Here is a 26,843-nt window from a genome sequence, read left to right on the forward strand (position 1 = left end):
ACACTGAAATGACGCCTAACAAGGGTTCCGAAAGGAAAAGGGAAAGGGAAATGTTTCCTGCAGCATGACGCCACACCACACACTTCATGTGCCACCACAGCAGAACTTCAGAGACTGAATCTCACCACCGTATGGCATCCTCCACACAGCATTGTCTGACTTCCATCTATTCCCAATAATGAAAGACAATCTGCGGGGACATCATTATGCTTCTGATGAAGACACTGAGAGAACTGTGAGACTGTGGTTTCAGAAACAGATTGTCAATTTCTTCTGTGATGGCTTCAGAAAACTTGTTTATCATTGGCAGAAATGTATCCACTAGGCTCGTGATTATGTCGGAAAGTGAATACTGGTAATTAAATATCACCTTCTAAGGATTATTTCTGTGTTTGATTTATTAAAATATCCCCATCCAAACCCAATTATCGAAGGTGGAGGCATTACACTGTTTCAGCCTCCTGTTATATGTGAACCATGACTAGCATTGCTACCTTTTTTAGAGACAGGCAATGTCAATCTGTCTCTCTCTTCTGGCTAGTTTTCACTGTCATCGATAATTCTCTTCCAGTAAACACTGAAGTGACATGAACAGAAACCAAATAAGACACATTTCTTGAATTGCTTGGGGGGTTAACTGGTTTGGGGGTTAATCATTTGCCTATTACGCATATAGTGTCACTTGTTTTGTTGAAGAAATACTTACCATTGTCTGTTAATCTTCTTTGAACTTCTTTCATTAACACTTTTTCAGAACATAAATTATACCTGCACATACTGTATATCGCATTGAATTTATCTTGAGGGTCACTTTTTATCCAATCAAGTAAATGCTTCCATTCCCTCAACACTGAATGTTTCGACATTTTGATCAAGACACAAAGTTCATTATTAAGTAACTACCTATTCACAAACATTGTCTAAAAACTGAACTGAAAGCTACTTAATGACAACTCAATAAAAAGCAAATATCAGAACAAGCAGTGATAACATGGGAGGACAAAGTGCAGTCAACAATAATTAATTAACATAATTAACAATGACAAAACAATGTAATGTTTCTGCTCCCACAGACTTATTTCACTCTAAAGAAATGAATGCGTAATAATCCACCCAATAGGCAAAACTTCAACCAACTGAACTGATTGTTTTCATTCAGTTGCTCCCACTGACAGGTTTCACTCCAAAGAGTGAGCGAATAGTCCAATCAATACATAAAATTACAACTGGATGAGTCAGCTGTTTTCCAACAACCAGCTGAATCAATTGTTTTCATTCAGTTGTTCTCATCACTACTGGGATGATCCAACTGGGCTCTGTAGTCCAGCAGATGCTACATTTCTTTGAGTTATGACAAGTATATTGCTCAGTAACTATGTACAGGACTTCACCATGGTGGAGTTCATTTGGATAAGAATAGAGCGATATGTATAGAGATATTTGTAAGATCATACTTAGTAAGGGAAATTAGTATGCAGAGATAGGGTTGTAAAAATTGATAACGAAGTTTTAACGAAAATACAAAAACAGCATTACAAAACAAATGCCATTAGGAATATTCAAAAAAGTTTGAACAAAAATAGGTTAACTTCAAACTATACAAATGGCAGAGAAACAAAACTTAACGACTTGCAAATCATTTTGTCAGAAATGCCAAATATCAAGGTTGTATGCTTGAATGAACACTGGCTTAAAAAGGGTCGTATCAAAATCTTAAATAACCTTGAAAACTTTTATGTTGCCAGTAGTTTTTGTAGGAGTAATACTTGTAGAAAGATCAACGGTATACAGAGAAAGATTTGATTTTGATTCCCTTAATGAAAAATATATATTTCAAAGCTGCTGCATAGTGCTGGAGCAAAATATTGTAATTTTATCTGTGTATAGAATTCCAGGTGCACAAATAAGAAAACTTTTTTGTTGAAAATTCCAGTGCCTAAAAAAAAAACCATGAAAAGAATTATAATAACTGCTGCTTTCACCATACACAATGTGATCAAAACTATACGGACACCTCCAAAAACATACGTTTTTCATATTGGGTGCACTGTGCTGCAAGCTACTGCTAGGTACTCCATATCAGCAACCTGATCATGAGAGAGCAGAATGGGGCACTCCTCGGAACTCACGGACTTTGAACGTGGTCAGGTGATTGGGTGTCACTTGAGACATACATCTGTACGCGAGATTTCCACACGCCTAATCATCCCTAGATCTACTGTTTCCAATGTGATAGTGAATTGGAAATATTAAGGGACACTGAGGCATCAAGGGATCACCAATTTAGTATTGGAGGGCAGTGTAGAGGGTAAAAATCGTAGAGGGAGACCAAGAGATGACTACACTAAGCAGATTCAGAAGGATGCGGGTTGCAGTGGGTACTGGGAGATGAAGAAGTTTGCACAGGATAGAGTAGCATGGAGAGCTGCATCAAACCAGTCTCAGGATTGAAGACCAGAACAACAACAACAAGGGACACATACAGCACAAAAACATACAGGATGATATTGTCTGTTGACTTGACAGAGACTGCTGATAGTTGAAGAGGGTCGTAATGTTTAATAGGTAGACATCTATCCAGGCCATCACACAGGAATTCCAAACTGCATCAGGATCCAATGCAAGTACTACGAAAGTTAGGCGGGAGGTGAGAAAACTTGGATTTCATGGTCGATCAGCTGCTCATAAGCCACACATCATGCCAGTAAATGCCAAATGACGCATCACTTGGTGTAAGGAGTGTAAACATTGGACGATTGAACAATGGAAAAACATTGTGTGGAGTGACGAATCACAGTACACACTGTGGCGATCTGATGCCAGGATGTGGGTATGGTGAATGCCCAGTGAATGTCATCTGAAAGCGCGTGTAGTGCCAGCAGTAAAATTTTGAGGCAGTGGAGTTATGGTTGGTCGTGATTTTCATGGAGGGGGCTTGCACCCCTTGTTGTTTCACATGGCACTATTACAGCACAGGCCTACATTGTTGATGTTTTAAGCACCTCCTTGCTTCCCACTGTTGAAGAGCAATTTGGGGATGGCTATTGCACCTTTCAACACGATCCAGCACCTGTTCATGATGCACGGCGTGTGCGGAGTCGTTACATGACAATAACATCTCTGTAATGGGCTGGCCTGCATGGACTCCTGATCTGAATCCTATAGAGCACATTTGGAATGTTTTGAAACGTTGACTTCATGCCAGACCTCACCAACCGACATCAATACTTCTCCTCAATGCAGCACTCCATGAGGAATGGGCTGCCATTCCACAGAAAACCTTCCAGCACCTGATTGAACATATGCCTGCAAGAGTGGAAGCTGTCAGCAAGGCTAAGGGTGGGCTAACACTATACTGAATTCCAGAGGGTGCCATGAGCTTTTAAGTCATTTTCAGCCAGGTGTCCAGATACTTTTGATCACATACTGCAGATCTAGCCAGTGAAGCCAACAAATCAACAAAATTCATTGATCTGATTCAAATATCAGGTTTCAGTGCAAATTTCATTCATTTTAATCTAGTAAACGATGGGATGGGCTACCAACAAAAGTTTCAAGAAGGTTATTTTCCAAACACATTGAAGTACACAACAGATAATCCACTATTCAAAAAAGACACAAAAGAACATACGGCAAACTATCGCCCAGTCTCTCTTCTTCCATCACTGTCAAAAATATTTGAAAAAGGCGTCACCACACAAATTCAAAATTTTATAGAAATATTTAAAATAACCTCAAAAAAATCAGTATGGATTTCAAAAAGCCAAGACCACAGTGTCTGCTATAAATCATTTTGTTGATAAAATTAGCTGGTCCCTGGACAACTCACTGCATGCCACAGGAATTTTTTGTGACCTATCAAAGGCTTTAGATGGTGTGAATCACTCCTTTCTACTCTGTAAACTGGGAAAGTATGGAACTGGGGGCGCGGAATTAGAATAGTTTAATCCTATATAACCAACCGAAGACAATGAGTGGTTATATAATGTAAGAGAGAGGAACTTATACTTCAGAATGGAAAACCATTTCACATTGAGTACCCCAAGGTTCTGTCTTAGGTTCAAATGGCTCAGAGCACTATGGGACTTAACTGCTGAGGTCATCAGTCCCCTAGAACTTAGAACTCACAAACCTAACTAACATAAGGACATCACACACATCCATGCCCAAGGCAGGATTCGAACCTGCGCCTAGAACTGCTCGGACACTCCGGCCAGCTTCTGTCTTAGGTCTCATTCTGTTTCTGCTTTACATAAACAATCTGCCACTTAACAGTAAGTGTCACTCGGTTTTATTTGAAGATGTGATATCTGTAATCATTGAAATAACAGTACTGACCAAGTCCCCCAAACTGTATTAAATACTTTAGAAAAATTAGATACCTGGTTTGACTTAAATGGGTTAAAATTAAACATGGAAAACACTCAGTTAATGCACTTTAAAACAAAACAAGCAAAATTAAAAGATATTCAGGTCTGTCACAGAAACCAGGATTTCCAGGAATGCAATTGGATAAAGATCTACGTAAGATTCACATATGCACATGTACCTTGCAAGTAAATTAAATAGCCCAGCATTTGCAAAGAGGATATTGTGCAATGCTGCAAGTATGGACTTAAGAAAAGCACTACATCACTCCTATTTCGAGTCAGTAATAAGGCATGGAATTGTATTTTGGGGTAAGTCACACCATATGTGTCAAATACTAAAACTTCAGAAAACCATCATTGGAAATGTCGACAATGTAGGGCAAAGAAAATCATGTCATCCAGTCCTATAAAATATAAGTATATTAAGTGTTTCCTAAGACAATATAACAATTACAAAACTTTGAGGGCCCACTGAAAAGTACGGACTCTGAACTTTTTACTTGAAAACTCTTAAAGAGTTTTAAGTATTACGAACATCTTTTTCCTTCACATCTCTAAATTTATTTCTCAAGACACTCACCCTGGCAATGAAGACATTTCTCCCATTGAGAGACAGCTTGTTGGCACCATTACTGCACAATGTTAGACTTTGTTGACGGGACCATCTCATCTCTGTTTGCATCACGTCTTCACTATCAAAATGATAGGGGTTCTTTTTATGTTTTAGAAACAGATAAAAATTGTATGGGTTGTTAAAGACGTCATAGTGCTTGTGTGGGGTCAGGCATTGTTCTGCTGAAGGAGATGGTGCACCATGTGTAGACAAACTCTTCAAATTCGAAACTCGATTACAGTAAGCTGTTTCTCACACATGGACATAGTCACGTTACATGCCACCGTGTTACACGCTACAATTTGGAGCCCTCTAGCAGCACAGAACTGCATATACACAGACATGAAGAATAAAGATGTTGAACTTTAGTAACATTGTTTTATTTAAAAAGTTTTAAGAGTTTTCACACAAATAATTCAGAGGCATTTCTTTTCAGCATGCTCTCGTAAACTCATGTCAAATTTAACAATAAGAGATGCAGAGTTAAGATTTCTTAGTCAAACTTGAAATTTCACCATCTAAAACCTCTAAGCAGATTTAAATAGAAGAAATGGTGAATAGAATTAAGGAAACAGCTGTTCTAATTGACATTGTGCCTGCACAACATTAAATGGCAATACTGTCTTGGGCAGAGCTATAGTTTACACATCATTTCCGATATGTGTATACACCTCTTATAGCTCTTGGTTAATAATGCCACAAATCCAATTTATCCCTCCGCACCTGCCACTCCAACTTCCACACTGCAATAGCAGAGACTATGCTAACATGACTTGTAGAGATTGATATAAAAGCTCCTACCGATAACAAAGACTTTTTAAGAGTTTTGGTGGAGCTTTATAAAATTTTTATTAAATGGACTACTGGATACAACAATTCTCGGGTAGCACTAATACGTAATTCCCTTCTAGAACCATACCTGAGTGACACACAAAACAAAATTCAAGCCCATTCACTCAGTTTCATTAGTTTCATAGCCATCTGTTCGTTTTCATTACTTTTATGACCAATAGACAACCTGATGGAAGCTGGTAAGTGACAAAGACTAGTTTGGAACGTCTGGTTATGGGGACACAGTAAATTGTAATGTAGGTGCAGGTTTTACTGAGAAAACTGTGGGATAGGGAAAGTGGTCTGGAAATGTTTTGCAAGATGAAACTTACTTTTAAATGTGCAAATACAGATGTTTTCATTTATGTAACATGTCTCACATTTGTGCAAACAGAAGATACAGAACAAATTAACAAAAATGTTCAGTGTATGTAACATAAAACTATGTCATGCAAGATTTAAACAGTTGACATGAGAATCAATTGCAGCATATATTTTCAAGGAATTAATATCACTTTATTCAGACAGACCAAGCAATATTGCCTGAGTGATCAGAGTCATAAGAAAAGCAATGTTTACCACAATGATATCATAAATCACAAAGAAATTATACATGGTGTTTCACAATTCATATTATGGACTTCTAGAATCTGTAGAGGGGACTTTATATATAAAGTTTGAATAAGGAACCTGTTTCCAAGACATGCTGCACTCTCAACTTTGAGGAGGACATCCCCATCAGGCAGAAGAGAATCTGCCCAAGGACTCAAAACATTGTCCTTGCTGGGTACTTGCATCACTCAACAAGCATCTGGCATGTTCTGTGTGACTAGCAACTCCACACTTATCACCGACAGAATGTTTTCTGCTAAGTGTTAATTTTTTTTAACGTTGTTTCTACATCACTGTATATGCACAACTGAATTTCCAAGGCATGCTATTTTTATGCCTTAAGCTCACTTTATCAGGGAAGCTTTTTTCAGTTGTCTTAATAGCCACATTTCGGATGTAAAAAATCTTCATGCCACAATTTCATATTGATTTCAGAAACAGTTTGGTTTCAAAGTATGGGATGGTATGATTGAAGATGGTCTTTATCAATCCATGATCTTCCACACTGTGTGACAGGTCCCTTATACTCAACACTCCTGCAAGAGGTACTGGTAGAGTTCATGGGAGGTTTGCTACCCTCAATCTGTCAGCAGATGTGGTTCCAACATGGCAATGCAATCACACATTTTACATGTGGCATCTGAATATCTCAACCAAATCCCATGGAAGGTGGAGAGGTCAAGGTGGACCAACTCCTTGGCCACCATGGTCGCCAGATTTAATTCTTCTTGAATTTTTCTTGTTGGGTCATATGGAGAGTCTTGCATATGAGATTCCTGTACAGTTGGAAGATCTTCTTGCACGAGTTTTGACGGCAGCACAAATTATTCACCAAGGACCACATGTAAAAAAAAAAAACTTTGACATACACTTTATGCAACAGACAGCAAAGTCGCCCAATGGAGCAGCTCCTGTAGAGCACACAGGTCAGTGACGGTTGCCTCGGCTATGTGCATATCATGAAGCGGGAGATATGGAAGTGATCCAATTTGGAAACTTGTTTTACATCCAAATGATACACTTTTGGGCAAGGGTCTCTTACCACAATAATACTTACTAAGTCTCATCTTTAACCCCTAGAAGAAGCCTGTAATAACAGCTGTGAGACACCTCGTATAATTATCAGCACCTCACCCATACAACTAGCATGTTCTACAGTTTATAAAATCAAATTACACTTTGTGTACAATTAAAGATAACCGAGAAAAACAATTTAGCCAGTGCAGTTTCAAGTGGCTGTGATTTTTTAAAGAATGTGGCGGAATGCTGATCAAGAAGAGCTTAGACAACAACATGTCAAGTAACTTTGGGAATTTTCTCAATAATCTCCGTGATATATTCAGGGTTGACAATGCAAAAAGTATGTCAAAAGCCAAGCGACATGTTACTCCAAAATTTTCTTTCTAGGATCAGGTTGTCTCACGGTAGATGATAACGAAACTGCATGTCTGGAATGTAACACTGTACTGAAGGAAACGCTGACCATTGGAAAGTGGAGAAGAAATTAATCTGAACAATTCCACTTTTCACTTTAAATTGTAACTGAATAGTCACATTCCATTACATCTGTTGTTTGTAACTGGCAGGAATAATTTACTTTCTAATAATAATTCAGGGCTAATATGCATCATTTCAGACAGATATATATGAAGAATTCTCATGAATTGCAACCCACCAACAATCGGGGTATTGGTACATTACAATACCATCATTCAAATAAATTTTAAAACTGTGTCATCTCCATGTCTCATCAGTATTCTTTTGTTTGGTGCAGGTAGGACTGCCTCCAATCATGTTGCTTGTCACCAGCAGTTTGTCAAGGTTCTTGGGAGTTTTACTAATGTCATCATCAGTTCCCATTAGATCTCAAACCTGTCCCTCTATTTTCCCAAAATTTGAAAGATATACAGTCAAAACTGTTTTTGAGTGGTCCTTTTCTACGCTAGTTTCTTTGCGCTATTAATTTTGTGCAGGTTTATTTCATGTGGTCTCTTCCCGCTGCATTTCTTTACTATGTTGTAAACAATTATTTGTTGTAGTTATTTATAAAATTTCTGAATAGTTTCTTTACTCCAATGTTTTTGTGATCCCAATGTACTGTACAAAAACAAGTTTCACTGTACGTAAGCAAATGCAAGATTTGTTTGTATTTATTTGTTTGTATATTTATTTACCGAAATTTTCTTGAATATTTAGTATTTCTCCTTTCAATTGTATGAAGCAAAACAATCTCTGAGGTGTAATGTGACTCGACAAGACTTACACATTAAATTTGTTGTCCTATTTTTTTAACATACATGGTACATTCGTCCTCTTCATGGGTTGGTTTTGGACATGTGTGTTGGCTGATGTAGCTTTAACTACCCGGTACATCTATCGATCAAATCACAATTGGGAGCATGTGATGTAGTAGCGACCTCGAATTTCTCTTCAGTAGCAGGTGAATTATCCTTGATTCATGTATCACATATTTTCAGTAAAAAGCCATGAAAATAAAGATATTTGCAACCTGCATCATAATGCTGACGCAGTATGAATCCATTATATGCTGTTGTGGTCTTCAGCCTGAAGACTGGTTTGATGCAGCTCCCATGTTACTATACTCTGTGCAAGCCTCTTCATCTCCAAGTAACTACTGCAACCGATATCCTTCTGAAACTGCTTACTGTATTTCTCTCTCTCTCTCTCTCTCTCTCTCTCTCTCTCTCTCTCTCTCTCTCTACGATTTGTACCCCCACACCTTCCTCCAGTACTAAATTGGTGATCCCTTGATGTCTCAGAATGTGTCCTATCAACAGATCCATTCTTCTAGTCAGGTTGTGTCACAAATTTCTTTTCTCCCCAACTCAATTCAGTACCTACTCGTTAGTTATGTGATCTACCCACCTAATCTTTAACATTCTTCTGTAACATCACATTTCAAGAACTTGTATTCTCTACTTGTTTAAATTGTTTATCATCCATGTTTCACTTCCATACCTTGCTACACTCCACACAAATACTTTCAGAAAAGGCTTCCTGGCACTTAAATCTATACTCAACGTTAATTGCATGCGCTTTATAAATCACAATTAAACAGGTGTAAGGCCACTTTTTTTGACCACTTTATAGTTCTCCTATTCCTTAGTTACTGCCCTATATACAAGGACAGCAACCAAGGAATTGGTGCACTCAATCCACTTCCTTCATGTATTTAGTATAATTCAATACATTATCAGGTTTCTGAATAGTGTAATTGGTTTTTCTACATAAGTCTGTGTTTCAGCTAAATTGATTATGTATGGCAGAAATCATTTGTGTTATTTCGATCTTAAATGCTCTCGATAATTTTGCAAGTATTTCACCTCTTTTGTTGATATTTTTAGTTTAAAATGCATTTAGTTTTGTGTTCTGTAACTTTTCCAGAACTGCTCTATTTTGCTGCAGTGTTCCACAAACTCAAATTCTCTCTCTAAGCAAACACTCCACAGGTTCTACACTGTTATAGCAATTATCCAAATATAAATGATGCCACTTTCCACAAACATGCATCAATAGTTCAATCACTGTATCCTCTAAAGCCTGTCCAATGGGAGGGTGGGAGGGGTTGCATGAAGGCAAAGCCCAGCAGGAGGGTATAACCACAGGCTTCTCTTGTAGTCGTTGCACTAGAGTCCCGACTGGCAATTATTTCATTTAGTCCTGGATGGTTTTCGTGATTGGCACATACTATTCTCGTGTTCCATCTTGCTCAACTGTCAATTATTTCGTTTAGTCCTGGATGGTTTTCGTGAATGACACATACTATTCCCGTGTTCCATCTTGCTCGACTGCTGGAATGAATGCATTACCAACAATTCTGTCACAACTTGCTGTGGTTTTCAAGGGCTAGTAAAATAAAGCAGGAATACTCTGAATCATGGACAAAAAAATCATTAATGATCACCCAAAATCACCAAGCAACTACAGTCCAATCGGCATATTACCTGCAGTGCCAAAAGCAGTGGAGTATGTTATTCTTGAACAACTGATAGACTATCCTAAATCTTAGAACATCCATGATAAATATCAAGTAGGTTTTGAAAACAACAACATAATGGCAGCTGAATTAATCAAATTGAATGAAAACATAAATAAGTGCCATGGACAGTCGTGAAGCAACCATTTTAATACTATTTGATCCCAGCAAGGCTCAATTATTTTTTGTACTACTTTGAAAATGAAACAGCTGAATTTCACAAACAGTGAAGTACTGTGGTTCGAGGGGGGGGGGGTGTCATCTGTGTATCAGATAAGTCATCACAGAAGCATGTGCTCTCTAGAGTCCCCCCAGGGTTCAATCCTGGGTCCACTGATTTTTTTCACCACATATCAACGACATTTCATATGTGCTACATTCTTTTAATTACTGTTAATAACATCCAGTTTCAAATGCCAGCCCTAAGAATGCTGCTGATGGCAACCACTGTTCAACATTACAGAGGGCACAAAATGTGAGTTTTAAACTAAATTCCAAAAAGTCTCATGTCTTCCTCACATCCCACCTGAAGTTGATCAGGAAACATCTTCATTAAACAGTTCCTCCTCTACTTCATCATGTCTAATTACACCACCAGAAAATAAAATATCATAGTACAATCTTGTACAAGCACCGGTAAGAACAAACTGTCACAGCATACAAGAAAGGTTACATATTAAACAAAAATAAGTCCTATCTTCTACTTTTATCTAGTGAAAACACCAGATAACTCTCACTCGCCATAAATACTTATGAAATATTTGGTTGTTTGATCACTTCATTATTTCCTATTCTCACTTAGGGTGGGTGCAACCAAACAAGCGACTTGATTTTCACACACGCAACTTTTGTCATTGGTGCTTAGTCATTAATGTCATCAATACTTCTCCTTGAATATCATATCTATCATGATTCCATAACTGCAACGCCAGATCATGCACATCCAGAATGTTAGCTATACCTCTGCATAATGTTAAACCTGTCTCCAACTCCTTCATTTCAGCCACACAGCTCTGGAACAAACTACTCAGTAATTCTGTATTATCCAAAATCATTGCACTTAAGATCAGAACTTTACCTGTCACCAAGTGGTTTTGTTTTCAGCACATTCCAGTTGCTTTCCTTTTGTTCAACTGCAAACCAGTATTTCTATCACACATTTCGCATTTCTATCTATTCCTGGTTCATTTCTCCTACACCATCTACTAACCTCACAACATTATTCATTAGTCCTCCGCTGATTAGTTAACTTTTTCTCAAAAGTCAATACTTTCTGTGTGGTTGCCATATATTTCTGACAGATATCATTACTCAGATTGCACAAGAACATAACAAGGAAATTGTTTAACACAATGTTAGTAAGACCAATATACCTGAAATTTCATATATTCATTACTGCCTCTATAATAATTATTATTATTAATTGCTGCTCGTGTAGTTTGCATATTGCAATATTAACTCACTAAGGATTTCTAGTAAATACCAAACTCAATTTAACTACAACTTGCTGGACACTCACAGTTAACTACTTTTATATTGACAATTAAGCAACTGAATGATCTAAACAATAATATTTTAACACTATTAGTAATACTTACAGTTTTCCTGTAAGGTCCATCCATAACTATTACTTGTTGACACTTCTCATTCATACATGTAAATCTGAATCTGGAAATAAAAATGATGAAACAATGTCAAATATTAATGGTGCAACAAAATAATACAGAAACGATTTGAATTCTGTCTGGTGGCACAAACTGAAGGTAGGAAGCTATTGCATCCTGATCAATTGCAAATACGAAATCACAGATCTGCCTGAGAAAGTGTGTGCCAAATACATGCTGCAATGACAATATGCTGCACAACCGTTGGAGGAGGAGGAGGAGGTTAAATGGAGGAAATCTGTGATAAACACCATCAAAGGAGTGGGAATGAGCAGCAGCTGACCTCCGATGTACGAGGACTGCTCATTCCGGAACATTCATAATTTCATGTCAATGGTGTGTTGGAGCAAAATGCAGTTGGCATCCCAGCACATACCAGTGGTTAATGTGTAACTGCTGGAAGCTTCATTGTTGCATGTCAGTCCGATATAATTCAGTACTCTCTGGAGTAGAACGTTAAATTTTGTGTGAAACTCAAGAAAACCTTTACAGAGATGCACCAAATGATGCAGGAATCCTACACTGATGAATGCTTAAGCTGTACTCGGTGTTAAGAATAGTTCAAACGGTTTAAAAATGTCTGAACAGAAATTAAAGGTACTGCTGGTTCAGGATGCCCTTCTACGTCGACCGACGACACTCAAGTGAGGAACGTCAACGAAATTGTGTTTGCCAGTTTCAGTTGGATCACATCACGAAATCCTGACACAGTATCTTCGAATGCATTGAGTTGCCGCCAAGTTCGTCCCACAGCTCACGAGTCCAGACCAGAAAGACGTTCGCTTCACAATCTGTAAAGAGCTTTTGAATCATGCAAAAGAAAATTAGATGTTCTTTAAGAGAATCATAAATGCTGATGAGACATGGGTTTATGGTTATGATGTTGAGACCCCCATGAACCATGGACCTTGCCGTTGGTGGGGAGGCTTGCGTGCCTCAGTGATACGATGGCCGTACCGTAGGTGCAACCACAACGGAGGGGTATCTGTTGAGAGGCCAGACAAACATGTGGTTCCTGAAGAGGGGCTGCAGCCTTTTCAGTAGTTGCAGGGGCAACAGTCTGGATGATTGACTGATCTGGCCTTGCAACGTTAACCAAAACGGCCTTGCTGTGCTGGTACTGTGAAGGGCTGAAAGCAAGGGGAAACTACAGCCGTAATTTTTCCCGAGGTCATGCAGCTTTACTGTATGATTAAATGATGATGGCGTCCTCTTGGGTAAAATATTCCGGAGGTAAAATAGTCCCCCATTCGGATCTCCGGGCGGGGACTACTCAGGAGGAAGTCGTTATCAGGAGAAAGAAAACTGGCGTTCTACGGATCGGAGCGTGGAATGTCAGATCCCTTAATCGGGCAGGTAGGTTAGAAAATTTAAAAAGGGAAATGGATAGGTTAAAGTTAGATGTAGTGGGAATTAGTGAAGTTTGGTGGCAGGAGGAACAAGACTTTTGGTCAGGTGAATACAGGGTTATAAATACAAAATCAAATAGGGGTAATGCAGGAGGAGGTTTAATAATGAAAAAAAAAAAAAAAAAAAAAAAAAAAAATAGGAGTGCGTGTAAGCTACTACAAACAGCATAGTGAACACATTATTGTGGCCAAGATAGACACAAAGCCCATGCCTACTACAGTAGTACAAGTTTATATGCCAACTAGTTCTGCAGATGATGAACAAATTGATGAAATGTATGATGAGATAAAAGAAATTATTCAGGTAGTGAAGGGAGATGAAAATTTAATAGTCATGGGTGACTGGAATTCGCCAGTAGGAAAAGGGAGAGAAGGAAACATAGAAGGTGCATATAAGAGGAAGTCGTCTGGTAGAATTTTGCACAGAGCATAACTTAATCATAGCTAACACTTGGTTCAAGAATAATAAAAGAAGGTTGTATACATGGAAGAATCCTGGAGATACTAAAAGGTATCAGATAGATTATATAATGGTAAGACAGAGATTTAGGAATCAGGTTTTAAATTGTAGGACATTTCCAGGGGCAGATGTGGACTCTGACAACAATCTATTGGTTATGACCTGTAGGTTAAAACTGAAGAAACTGCAAAAAGGTGGGAATTTAAGGACATGGGATCTGGATAAGCTGAAAGAACCAGAGGTTGTACAGAGTTTCAAGGAGAGAATAAGGGAACAATTGACAGGAATGGGGGAAAGAAACACAGTAGAAGAAGAATGGGTAGCTCTGAGGGATGAAGTAGTGAAGGCAGCAGAGGATCAAGTAGGTAAAAAGACGAGGGCTAGTAGAAATCATTGGATAACTGAAGAAATATTGAATTTAATTGATGAAAGGAGAAAATATAAAAATGCAGTAAATGAAGCAGGCAAAAAGGAATACAAACGTCTCAAAAATGAGATCGACAGGAAGTGCAAAATGGCTAAGCAGGGATGGCTAGAGGGCAAATGTAAGGATGTAGAAGCTTATCTCACTAGGGGTAAGATAGATACTACCTACAGGAAAATTAAAGAGACCTTTGGAGAAAAGAGAACCACGTGTATGAATATCAAGAGCTCAGATGGCAACCCAGTTCTAAGCAAAGAAGGGAAGGCAGAAAGGTGCAAGGAGTATATAGAGGGTCTATACAAGGGCGATGTACTTGAGGACAATATTATGGAAATGGAAGAGGATGCAGATGAAGATGAAATGGGAGATACGATACTGCGTGAAGAGTTTGACAGAGCACTGAAAGACCTGAGAGAAAACAAGGCCCCAGGAGTAGACAACATTCCATTGGAACTACTGACGGCCTTGGGAGAGCCAGTCCTGACAAAACTCGACCATCTTGTGAGCAAGATGTATGAGACAGGCGAAATACCCTCAGACCGCAAGAAGAATATAATAATTCCAATACCAAAGAAAGCAGGTGTTGACAGATGTGAAAATTACCGAACTATCAGTTTAATTTGTCACAGCTGCAAAATACTAACGCGAATTCTTTACAGAGGAATGGAAAAACTAGTAGAAGCCGACCTCGGGGAAGATCAGTTTGGATTCCGTAGGAATATTGGAACACGAGAGGCAATACTGATCCTACGACTCATCTTAGAAGCTAGATTAAGGAAAGGCAAACCTACGTTTCTAGCATTTGTAGACTTAGAGAAAGCTTTTGACAATGTTGACTGGAATACTCTCTTCCAAATTCTGGAAGTGGCAGGGGTAAAATACAGGGAGTGAAAGGCTATTTACAATTTGTACAGAAACCAGATGGCAGTCATAAAAGTCGAGGGACATGAAAGGGAAGCAGTGGTTGCGAAGGGAGTGAGACAGGGTTGTAGCCTCTCCCCGAGGTTATTCAATCTGTATATTGAGCAAGCAGTAAAGGAAACAAAAGAAAACTTCGGAGTAGGTATTAAAATCCATGGAGAAGAAATAAAAACTTTGAGGTTCGCCGATGACATTGTAATTCTGTCAGAGACAGAAAAGGACTTGGAAGAACAGTTGAACGGAATGGACAGTGTCTTGAAAGGAGGATATAAGATGAACATCAACAATAGCAAAACGAGGATAATGGAATGTAGTCGAATTAAGTCAGGTGATGCTAAGGGAATTAGATTAGGAAATGAGACACTTAAAGTAGTAAAGGAGTTTTGCTATTTAGGAAGTAAAATAACTGATGATGGTCGCACTAGAGAGGATATAAAATGTAGACTGGCAATGGCCAGGATAGTGTTTCTGAAGAAGAGAAATTTGTTAACATCGAATATAGATTTATATATCAGGAAGCCGTTTCTGAAAGTATTTGTTTGGAGTGTAGCCATGTATGGAAGTGAAACATGGAAGATAACTAGTTTGGACAAGAAGAGAGTAGAAGCTTACGAAATGTGGTGCTACAGAAGAATGCTGAAGATAAGGTGCATAGATCACGTAACTAATGAGGAGGTATTGAATAGGATTGGGGAGAAGAGAAGTTTGTGGCACAACTTGACTAGAAGAAGGGATCAGTTAGTAGGACATGTTTTGAGGCATCAAGGGATCACAAATTTAGCATTGGAGGGCAGCGTGGAGGGTAAAAATCGTAGAGGGAGACCAAGAGATGAATACACTAAGCAGATTCAGAAGGATGTAGGTTGCAGTAGGTACCGGGAGATGAAGAAGCTTGCAAGGATAGAGTAGCATGGAGAGCTGCATCAAACCAGTCTCAGGACTGAAAACAACAACAACAACAACAACAACAACAACAACAACAACAAGTTGAGACTAAAGTTCAGTCTTCACTATGGTTTGGGAAAGGGTCTCCATGACCAAAAAATGTCAAAGCCATGCTGATATGCCACAGGGACCAACTGTTAATCAACAGGACTATAAGGATGTGTTGCGACAATTGCGAGAAAATATAAATAGGGTAATGCCTGAATGCGCCAAGACAATTTGTGGTTCTCGCAATTACGATAATGCACCCACACATTCCTCCCTGTTGGGGCACGACTTGCACAAAAATGAAATCACAATGCTGCCTCATCCTCTCTACTCTCCTGTGTTGTTTTACCTCTTAAGCTTTGCAAAGGCAGATGAGGTAAAAGAAAATTTGCAGATGGCACTTCACACCATCAAGCAAGAGGTGTACCAATACTGCTTCCGGAAGTGGAAACAGCACTGGGAGTGATGTATCGGTTGTGGAGGAGACAATTTCAAAGGAGACCTTGCACAATAAGTAAAAGATAAGCGTAGAAAAATTTTGTGGCCGAAGTTCTGGAATTTTTTGAACAGACCTCATATGTACAGCCTTATTTTACATAGTGCAACATTTGTAATGAATGTTTCGAACTGTACCTTTCAATTTTTGGGTACCATTTTATAAATGCTTTTGACTATCTTTCCTTTCGTTGCTTGTGATATTTGGTGCCTCTCATACTTGAACTTCACTTGGTTTCCTTTGAAATGATTCCGCCTTGCCTAGGACAACCTGGTCCGAAAGTCCAGTCTAGATTCACACATGACAAACAAGTTTAAATTCAGTACAAGTTATCATCTGGAATGATCTGAAATCAATCACACAATCAGAACTTAATAGAAGTAAAGTCAAAGTCTGATGAAGGGAAGTCACTGCCCTAAACTCGGAAGAAATTAGAAGATAAACACTACAGACTTCGGTAGAAATTTGGAGATACACATTGCAAAATGACTGTTTGACAATGATTCCTTAGTGAATCTCCAATTGATGGGCTGTGAACGCAGCTGGTGCCTGGCTGGGAGAGCTCAAAAAGTAACTGGTTCAATAGCTGAGACCAATCTGCTGATCTGTGGCTGAACACCAGCCTAAATGCTGTCATGCTCATGGATACAGTGCAAGCTCCTGGTGGCCACATGACTTGCTGTAGGAAAATAGTGTTCGTAATAATGACCACGGTCATGGAAATGCACTCTGTTGGCAGCAGACTTGGTGTCTGTCTTGGCGGCTGCCCGAGACATGGTGGACAACAAATGGGTGTGTTGTCGTTGTTGTTGTTGCCCGGAACACTTACCAATATATGAGACGACGCAAATTGGTATTTTGCTTGCAGGTATTTGTGCCTGTTGTGGCAAACAATGCCTGAAGCTTCGCCACCTGTGGGATGTGAGGGTGTTACAAGTTTGCAGGTTGCTGTCTTGTAGGAGGGCTACAGCAAATATGTTCTTGGCTTATGTGCAATTAACAGATTTATGGCCATGTGTCAGTAAAACCCCCATACAATAATGTCAAACAGCAACCCACAATTTCTATCATGAGAAACATGGGTCAACACCTGCCAGCAGGCTATACACTCGACACTAATAGTGAAGTAGTACACACAGAAGCTGAAATTTTTGAACATGTGGCTTGGGATGAGTGAGTACATTTGCAGACAGAATGGGCTACACTGCTAAGTATTGCACTCCACAGTTTGGCCAAGGATAATCTATGCTCCACGGAGTGCTTTATTAGGTCTAGATAACATGACACTAATTTTGTTTATAATTAAATAGAGGGGAAATGGACATATTTCTTCACACAGCTACTCACAAAAGTATCTGAATTATTATGTAAACTGAAAGTAGAGGGGAGAGAAAGGAAAGGAAAGGTAAGGTAAGGTAAGGAACTATTGATGTCCTTGCATCAGGACTTTATGCAGAATCAGCAGGAACAAATGAAAATATGAGCCGGACTTGGACTCACACCTGGGTGCTCCAGTTTACTAGACAGTTTGCATTAACCACTGCACCATAGACACACAGAGTTTATCGCAGTTGTACAAACTATCTCAGCACACCTCCGGCCAACTCACATTCCCCACTAGCACCACCTGTCCACAGTCCTCGTCCATGTCCTCCACGGTGGGCAATGAATCCAACACCTTCGGTGCTGATGCACAATTACGTCTAACCTTATGTGATAATCTCCAAGTAGTGAGCACGGAGGACAGGGAGGGTGAATGCGGATAGGTGGTGCTAGATGGGAATGTGGGTCGGCCTGGAGACGTGCCAAGATAATCTGCACAAATGCCATAAACACTGTGTCCAGATGGTGCAGTGGTTAACACAACTGCCTAGTAAGCAAGAAATCCCGTGTTCAGGTCCTGCTCCAGTATATATTTTCACACATAGCTGCTGATTCCACATAAAGCCCCGATGTAGCTTACACAGATAGTCCCTTCCATTCCTTTCCCTCCACCTTCAGTTTACATAATACGTATCACAGCTGTGGATTCCACATACAAACAACTAAATTGGGTCAGCTACACTACTCCAAATGTGTTGTAATTCATCAGCATTTGGATAAAAGAAGCTTTGAACAATGGCATATACAGTGCAACTTATGGCAGCTGCTAAGCACACTAGTATTTGAGTTGAACATGTTGGAAAGATACAATGGAGAACCATGCAATAGGACTCAATCAATCGTACACACATTCTACAGCAACTACATGATAATAGCTGAAGTTAAGTAGTCACACATCCATTTCATTTTCACAAAATACAAGTGGTTTCACATCTTCATTTCACTACAATCTGGGTGATTCATTTTACAGGTTTGACTAACAAAATAAAATGATGCTATCTTTTTTTATCAACAGGACAACAGCAAGGATATGTTTATAGCTACAACTACTGTATTCAGAAGTAAAAAAAAAAAATCTCAGATTTGGCTACAGGTAAAGCCATCAAGAATAGTTCTAGGCTTGCAGTCACCACAGAGTGTATCTTTCAGTGACAACTGGTTGGGATCACTGCTATGGACAGTCCTCCTTCCTGCTCAGACTTTTAAACAGATGTGAGCACTAAGGTTCATTGCTTTCAGCCACCATGACACACAGTAAGATCCCTGTGGTTAGTATCAGAAACACACATTTTTAGGTCAGAATCAAGATTTTGTTTAAAAAGAAGTCAAAATAATAGAAGGGCCCCACAAAATCCTTAGGAATGCACAGAAAAGTAAGATTAGCTCATTTCATCACAATAGTAGAGAACTGAGTAATAAGGTAGAAGAGTTTCTTGCCCGTTTGGCAAATTTAGAAAGCACTGCAAAGATAAAACATCCTGTGCCCATTTGAGCACCACCTAGCCACAAGGTTAGATTAGTTACATATAAAAGATTACACTCTAGCAGTTCACTCATGCAGAATTAATATGGGAAGAGCAGGAGTTGTTACATAAATTAAAACGTAACAAGTTCATAAACATCGAGACAAGTAAATTTTGTAGTGATAAGAACACAGAAGTGTGTGTTTTTGAATTAATACTGAAAAATACTTCACTTTTAACTGTGAGTCTGTACAGATACCCAGTGGGAAGTTTTGAAATGTTTATGAGCAATCTTGTTTCCTTACTGTGCTATCTGTCACACCAGAAAGCAGTCTTTTGTGACTTCAATGTAGATTTTGTAAAGGATTCAGAAAGGAACAATGATCTGGAAACCTCATTTGGCTCCTACAATTTGATATCAGAAATTAACTTTCCTAAACGGGTGGATAAAGACAGCAGGATCCTCAATGATAATGTTTTCTTTTGTTGAAGCTCAAAACAGGAAAATACCTACTATCGAGTAACAAATGCTGAAGCTCAAAACAAGAAAATAAGTGTTACCCAGTAATAAAAGCTCTCTGATCATGATGCGCAATTAATTAGGATAAATAACAGAGAGCCTTACAGTACGGATAATCCTCAGTGGAAATCAGAATAATTAATGACCCTAGGACAAGAGATTTTAAGAATAGTTTACACGAGAAGATTGATATCATTGTTTGAAAAATAGCTTTTGACATAAGCTAATCAGAAAGAACATTAAACAGCCAGAGAGATTATAGAATCTTGTGAAATGAAAATGGGGAATCTATCTTTTGGCAAGAACAAGTAGAGATCCTGCAGTAGTTGCACACTACAAAAACTACTCAAAATTACTAAGAAATGTTATTAAAAAATTAAGGAACATTCATTTCATGTCAGAAATCAGTCATTTCAACAACACACTTAAGGCTACATGGACAACACACTTAAGGCTACATGGACAACACACTTAAGGCTACATGGACAACACACTTAAGGCTACATGGACAACACACTTAAGGCTACATGGACAACACACTTAAGGCTACATGGACAACACACTTAAGGCTATATGGAAAGTAGTGAAATGAGACAGACCAATCACTCACATAACAGGATAATCTCAGTACTGACCTGAATGGAAGAGCTATAAATGAAGAGTCACAGGAAACAAATGTATTTAATAATCATTGCTTAAATATAGTAGGAATCATAAGGATAAAAATACAGTAGAAAGGGTAGGGATAAACAGCTCAAGAAAAAAATCACAAGAGTATGTTCAAAAACAACTCTCATTATATTCAATGATCTGAAAGTATCACTAACTTCAACTTCTTGTTCTTAAATTAATTATGCACTCTCTCAAAAATAAAAGGTCATTTGGTTTTGATGGTGTTTCCAACAGAGTACCCAAGATTTTTTCCCATATAATAAGCCACTTATTACCTGAAATGCACAATCCATCACTGACTGGTGGCATTTTTAAAGAGAGATTCAAATATGCCGCTGTCAAACACGTCTTTCAGAAAGGTGATAAGACAGTTAAATGTTACGTGCTGTTTAGGCAAATGACATTTTACACTCCTTGTGTAGTACAAGGGAAGATGGTCTTGACAGAATAACACTGAGTAGGGAGCGAGTGCAGACATTAAACAGCAGGTATGGAATATGAGAATACGGCAAGGTGTGATGACAAGTCAACGGCTTTCTGCTTTGGGCAGGACCTTTTTGGTGTCGCGGCTTGGTGGTGACTTGACAGTCAAGGAGCAACCACATTCTACATGAATGAAGACAAAAAACACGATGATTTTGAAACAAATAAAATGTGTTGTAATCTTGGATGTCATGTTGAGCCTTTGAGATATATGCCACATGAAACGTTGTGTTCTACTTTAATTTATGAACTGCTCTAATGATCTGTACAGCACTCAAGGAAATATACGTTTCTAAACGCAAAGTAGTGGATGGGCTTTTTTGTGACATGAATGGAAGTTATCTTATTTTGCTCCAATAACAGCTGCAGAATGTGAATAAGTCAAGCATTTCCTCGGCTACACATGGGATTCCAGAGGCACCGATTAGCAGGATCTCTACTTAAAGAGAATGAACTGCAGCGACTGGATTTTAAAAAAAGAAGAGGGGTAAATAGTCAGATATTACGTCAGGTGACAGGTCTCAAGTGTTCTGATTCAAGTAACAAGCCAATAACAGCATAAAACACTTCAACAGATGTCAATAAATACCACCCGTTTCACTGCTGACATCATTTCCCAAATTTTTTTAGAACATTACCCACACAGTAGTATCCTCAGCAAATCTCAGTTTTGGTTTTAGAAGGGTTGCTCTACTGAGAATGCCATTTTCATGTCCACTCACCAGTTTCTACAAGCATAAAATAGCACCAGATGGTATTTTCTGCGAGCTATCTAACACATTTGACTGTGTGAACCACAGTATTCTCCCAAACAAACTCAAGTTCTGTAGTAATAACTAACAAAAAGAATGCTGAAAGTTGCACTCGATAATTCAACCTGATGACAGGAATCACATATGGGGTTCCCAAGGCTCAATCTTAGGTCTGCTATTGCTCCTCATGCATGTAATCTATCTTCCACCTTAAATACAAAAAGCAGAATTACACTGATCAACCGGAACACTATGATCACCTATATAATAGCTGGTATGTCAGTCTTGGGCATGCATTACAGCAGCAATGTATCACACAATGTAATTAATGAGGCCTTGGTAGGATGTGTTCGACTGGGTTTACATCTGGTGAGTTGGGGACCAGTACATCAAATTCATCACTGTGTTCCTTGAGACACTCCTCCATACTCCTGGCTTTGTGACATGGCGCATTATCTTGTTGAAGAATACCACTGCTGTTGGGAAACACAACTGTCATGAATGGGTGTAAGTGGTCTACAACCAGTGTATGATACTCCATGTCTATCATGGTGCCTTACACAATTGCCACTGGACCCATGGATTCCTTCATGAACGTCCCTCAGAGCGTAATGGAGCTGCTGCTAGCTTGTCTCCATCCCACAGTACAGGTTGGGCAACTACCCCTCATTACAGATGTCAGACATCGTAGGCTGGGAAGACTGGTAAAGCAGGACAGGCAGTGAACTGTGGCAGAACTAACTTCAGACTTTAATATTGGACAGAGTACAAGTGTATCTTAAACACACAGTGCACCGAACACTCCTAACAATTGGCCTCCACAGCTGACAAGCTGTGTATGTGCCAAAGTTAACACCACAACATCATCAACTGCAACTGAAATGGGCACGTGACCATCGGCACTGGTTGCTGGCGCAGTGACAGAGTGTTACATGGTCTGATGAATCCCGACACTCACTTTATCATACTGATTGCAGAGCGTTAATCTGTTCCTGTTCCCCTGGAAGATGTCAGATCCCAGAATTCCTGTAGCTGTGTCCTTCAGTTCATTGCCAGAGTTGAAGCAATCCGCTTTGAGAGTTTTTTCAGTTGAACTTGAACCATGTGTGACCTTGGAGATATGTAAACTTCATTTATTGTGAAGCAAAATCACTCCATCTGTGAAAAGCCCAGCCCATTTGATTCTGACGGAAATGCGTAGGCTACAGAGTGTCTCAAAGTACACGTCACTGTTAATGTTTTTCCGTGTTCAAGTAATTTGGTGAGTATTGGGTCTCAGACACCGAAAAAGATGGTAAGCATCACCTTGCCTGCTGAGGGGGCCACTTTGAATTTTTAGGGGGAGATTATGACACATGCTTCAATTGCAAGCTGTCCTGGTTTGACTCTGGCTCAAAGTGGTAACAGCAGCTCTCGTCCGCGGTGACCATCCGCTCCTGGAAAGCAGTGTCTTCTTGATACCAGAACAGGTACTAGAGCACCTATACACAGTTCCTTTTGAAGTTGGCCGAGTTTTTTCGGAACCCACTGCACACAAAACTTTCGGTAACCCAAACTGTTGGGCACAGTTGACCACACTGTTCCAACACAGGATCCCATCATCACTGCCAATTTTCGCACTGTGACATGCCAAACACTTTTCACCAGGTTGTGCACCTAGTCATCGAGTTCAACCATGATTACCAAGTGTGCCCCACCTGGTCTTGGGTCATCACTCAAAAACTCCCAGCCTTCAAGAAAACAGACACTCCATTTTTCTCACTAACTTGCTGGACAGTCTGCCCTGTATACGGTCATCATCCAGAGATGAATATTGGCCAGTTTAACCCCTTCTGCAGTCAGAAATCTAACATCTTGGTGCTCCTTAACTGTTGGATTTTGCAATTTAAATCCATAATGTCCTCACATGCACTGCCATGTCAAATGGATGGAACACACAACTGCCTCCTCCTCTCCAGCGTCACGGAGCCCGTCGCATGTGCACAACCACGCCGGATACTATATTTGTCCCCCTAGATGTCACACTACACTATACCAAAATAGCATATGCAAATTTCATCCCATCTGGTTGTTATGATGTTTCGAATCGGCTTTTGCAGATGATCAGTGGCTGCAGGAGTTCCGAAGGTAGACTTAGATAAAAAAAGGTGAGGGAGCAGAATGAAGGAAAGTCGGTGATAAAGAGGAAGAAAGGGAGCGGAGCGAGTAAGGGAGAGAAGTGGAATGAAAGAGGGGGTAGGAAGGAGGAAAGGGAGGGAGGGTGAGGGAAAGGTAGAAGGAGAGAGAAGGGAGGGAGGGAGAGAGGGAGAGAGATGTTACAGGAGGAAGGGGAGGGAGGAAGAGTGATATGAGAAGGCATTATACAATCTGGATTGGGAAGGAGTGGAGTGGATCAAAGACAGAAGAGAGGGACAGTGGCAGCATTAGACATCAGTGACCACTGATGGCCTTGCCCCCCTGTGGGGCTTCGCAAAAAAGTGGTTGGGTTGGGGGAAAAGACCAAACAGCGAGGTCATCGGTCTCATTGGGTTAGGGAAGGAAGTCGGCCGTGCCCTTTCAAAGGAACCATCCTGGTATTTGCGTGGAGCGCTTTTAGGGAAATCACGGAAAACCTAAATCAGGATGGCCGGACGAAGGATTGATCCGTCGGCCTCCCGACTTAGGCTGTTGAAAGAAGTGTAGAAGGCGGGAAAGAATTATGCAAGCCAACAGGGTAGGTGACTGCCAATAAAATGTTGGTTCTACTATGTTCATTATTGTCGGTTATAACCCACTGTGTCATAGCTATTATTTTACAGGTATTGTTTGACTTTTCTTTCAAGAAACTGGTACATCTGCCTAACATCACATTGGACTCCTACGAGCACACTGAAGAGCTGCAACATGAAATGACATGGACTTGACTAATGTCTGAAGTAGTACTGGAGGAAATTGACACCACGAATCCTGCAGGATTTCCATAAATCTGTAAGAGTACAAGGGGGGTGGAGATATCTTCTGAACAGCACGTTGCAAGACGTCCCAGATATGCTCAATAACGTTCATGTCTTAAGGAGTATGGTGACCAGCTGAAGAGTTTAAATTCAGAAGTGTGTTCCTGGAGCCACTCTGCAGCAATTCTGGACATGTTGAGTGTCGCATTGTCCTGCTGTAATTGCCCAAGTCCACAACGGACAAGTCCAGAAAGCACAATGGACATGAATGGATGCAGGTCATCAGGCAGGATGCTTACATACGTGTTACCGGTCAGAATCGTATCTAGACATATCAGGGGTTCCACATCACTCCAACTGCACACGCCCCACACCATTACAGAGCCTCCACCAGCTTGAACAGTCCCTTGCTGACGTACATGGTCCATGTTCATCTGCTCGATGCAATTTGAAACGAGCCTCGTCCGACCACGCAACATGTTTCCTGTCATCAACAGTCCTATGCTGGTGTTGATGGGTCCAGGTGAGGCGTAAAGCTTTGCGTCGTGCAGTTATCGAGGGTGCATGAGTGGGTCTTTGGCTACAAAGACCCTTATCGATGATGTTTCGTTGAACGGTTCACACGCTGACACTTGTTGGTGACCCAGCATTGAAATCTGCTGCAGTCTGCAGAAGGGTTGCACTTCTGTCACACTCAGCGATTCTCTTCAGTCGTTGTCAGTCCCATTCTTGCACGATTTTTTTTCCAGCCGCAGTGATGTCGGGGATCTGATGTCTTACCGGATTCCTGATATTCACAGTACACTTGTGAAATTGTACAGGAAAATCCCCACTTCATTGCTACCTTGGAGATGCTGTGTCCCATTGCTCTTGTGCTGACTATAACACCATATTCAAACTCACTTAAAACTTGATAATCTGCCATTGTAGCAGTAGTAACCGATCTAACAACTGCGTCATACAGTTGTTGTCTTATATAGGCATTGCCGACTGAAGTGCTGTACTCTGCCTGTTTACACATCTCTGTGTTTGAATACATATACCTATATCAATTTTTTTGGTGTTTCAATGTATATGAGTACATTGAGTAAACCTGCCTGCAGTTGAAACAATTTTCTCCTTCTTGTCATCCATACTTTCTAACATATAAACTACTTTTAAAGTACCAAAATGTACTAGAACACACAAAAATGTCTATAAAATGCCACACTGTACAACGTACTTGCAGCGGGACATTCACAATTCCTGAAATCCATCACACAGAGCCTCTAGCTTGCTGAGGAGCACTGCAGTCCTGGGTCCATGGATAAACCACTAAAATGCACTGCATTATGCCACACACAAATAGACGTGGCCCGTGGGCAGATCGGTGAGACTAGATCCGACGGGTAGCACCTGTACATTAGTGGGAAACAAATGACCTTCAAACTGGCAGGCCCAAACCATTACAGATACCCGCAGAAATGGTCTGCCATTTTGGTCCGTCGCTGAAATCTATTTGTGTGGCCAGCTACTCACGAGCCACAGACAGCATGTTGATGGAATGAGACCCTGGTGATCAATCCATGTAACAGATAACTTGTTCAATTATCCTGAGAATCAATAATAATGCGGATGGTAGCAACTCACCATAGATGATGATCGCTGAGCCACAGACAGGCACATAGAAAAGACAGTCACACTCTCTGAACTAAATTTTGGGCCATGCCTTTGTGAGAAAATGAGAGCACACACTCATTCACACAATCACTCAGACATGCCTCATGCACATGACTGCTGTCTCCTGCCACTCTGAGAATCAGATACAAACAAACCACTCCCCACACCTCCCTGCTTCTCGTTAACAGCTGCTAGGCTAGTGGCAAGAAGTGGTTAGCAGCACTGACTGCAAGCTAAGGGGTGAGGTA

General features: G+C 40.0%; 1 protein-coding gene across 2 annotated transcripts in view; it reads right to left on the reverse strand.

Annotated features, from left to right (window-relative positions):
* Positions 1–26,843, reverse strand: part of LOC126335359 (DNA polymerase alpha catalytic subunit) — a 253,333-nt gene that overhangs the window by 19,472 nt on the left and 207,018 nt on the right. For both annotated transcript variants that reach the window (XM_049998549.1, XM_049998550.1), the window contains one exon: positions 12,022–12,091. In XM_049998549.1, the coding sequence (XP_049854506.1) occupies positions 12,022–12,091 (70 nt within the window). The remainder of the gene's footprint in view (positions 1–12,021; positions 12,092–26,843) is intronic.

Source organism: Schistocerca gregaria, chromosome 2 (genome assembly GCF_023897955.1).
Source record: "Schistocerca gregaria isolate iqSchGreg1 chromosome 2, iqSchGreg1.2, whole genome shotgun sequence".
In the NCBI taxonomy this organism is placed as follows: Eukaryota; Metazoa; Arthropoda; class Insecta; order Orthoptera; family Acrididae; genus Schistocerca; species Schistocerca gregaria.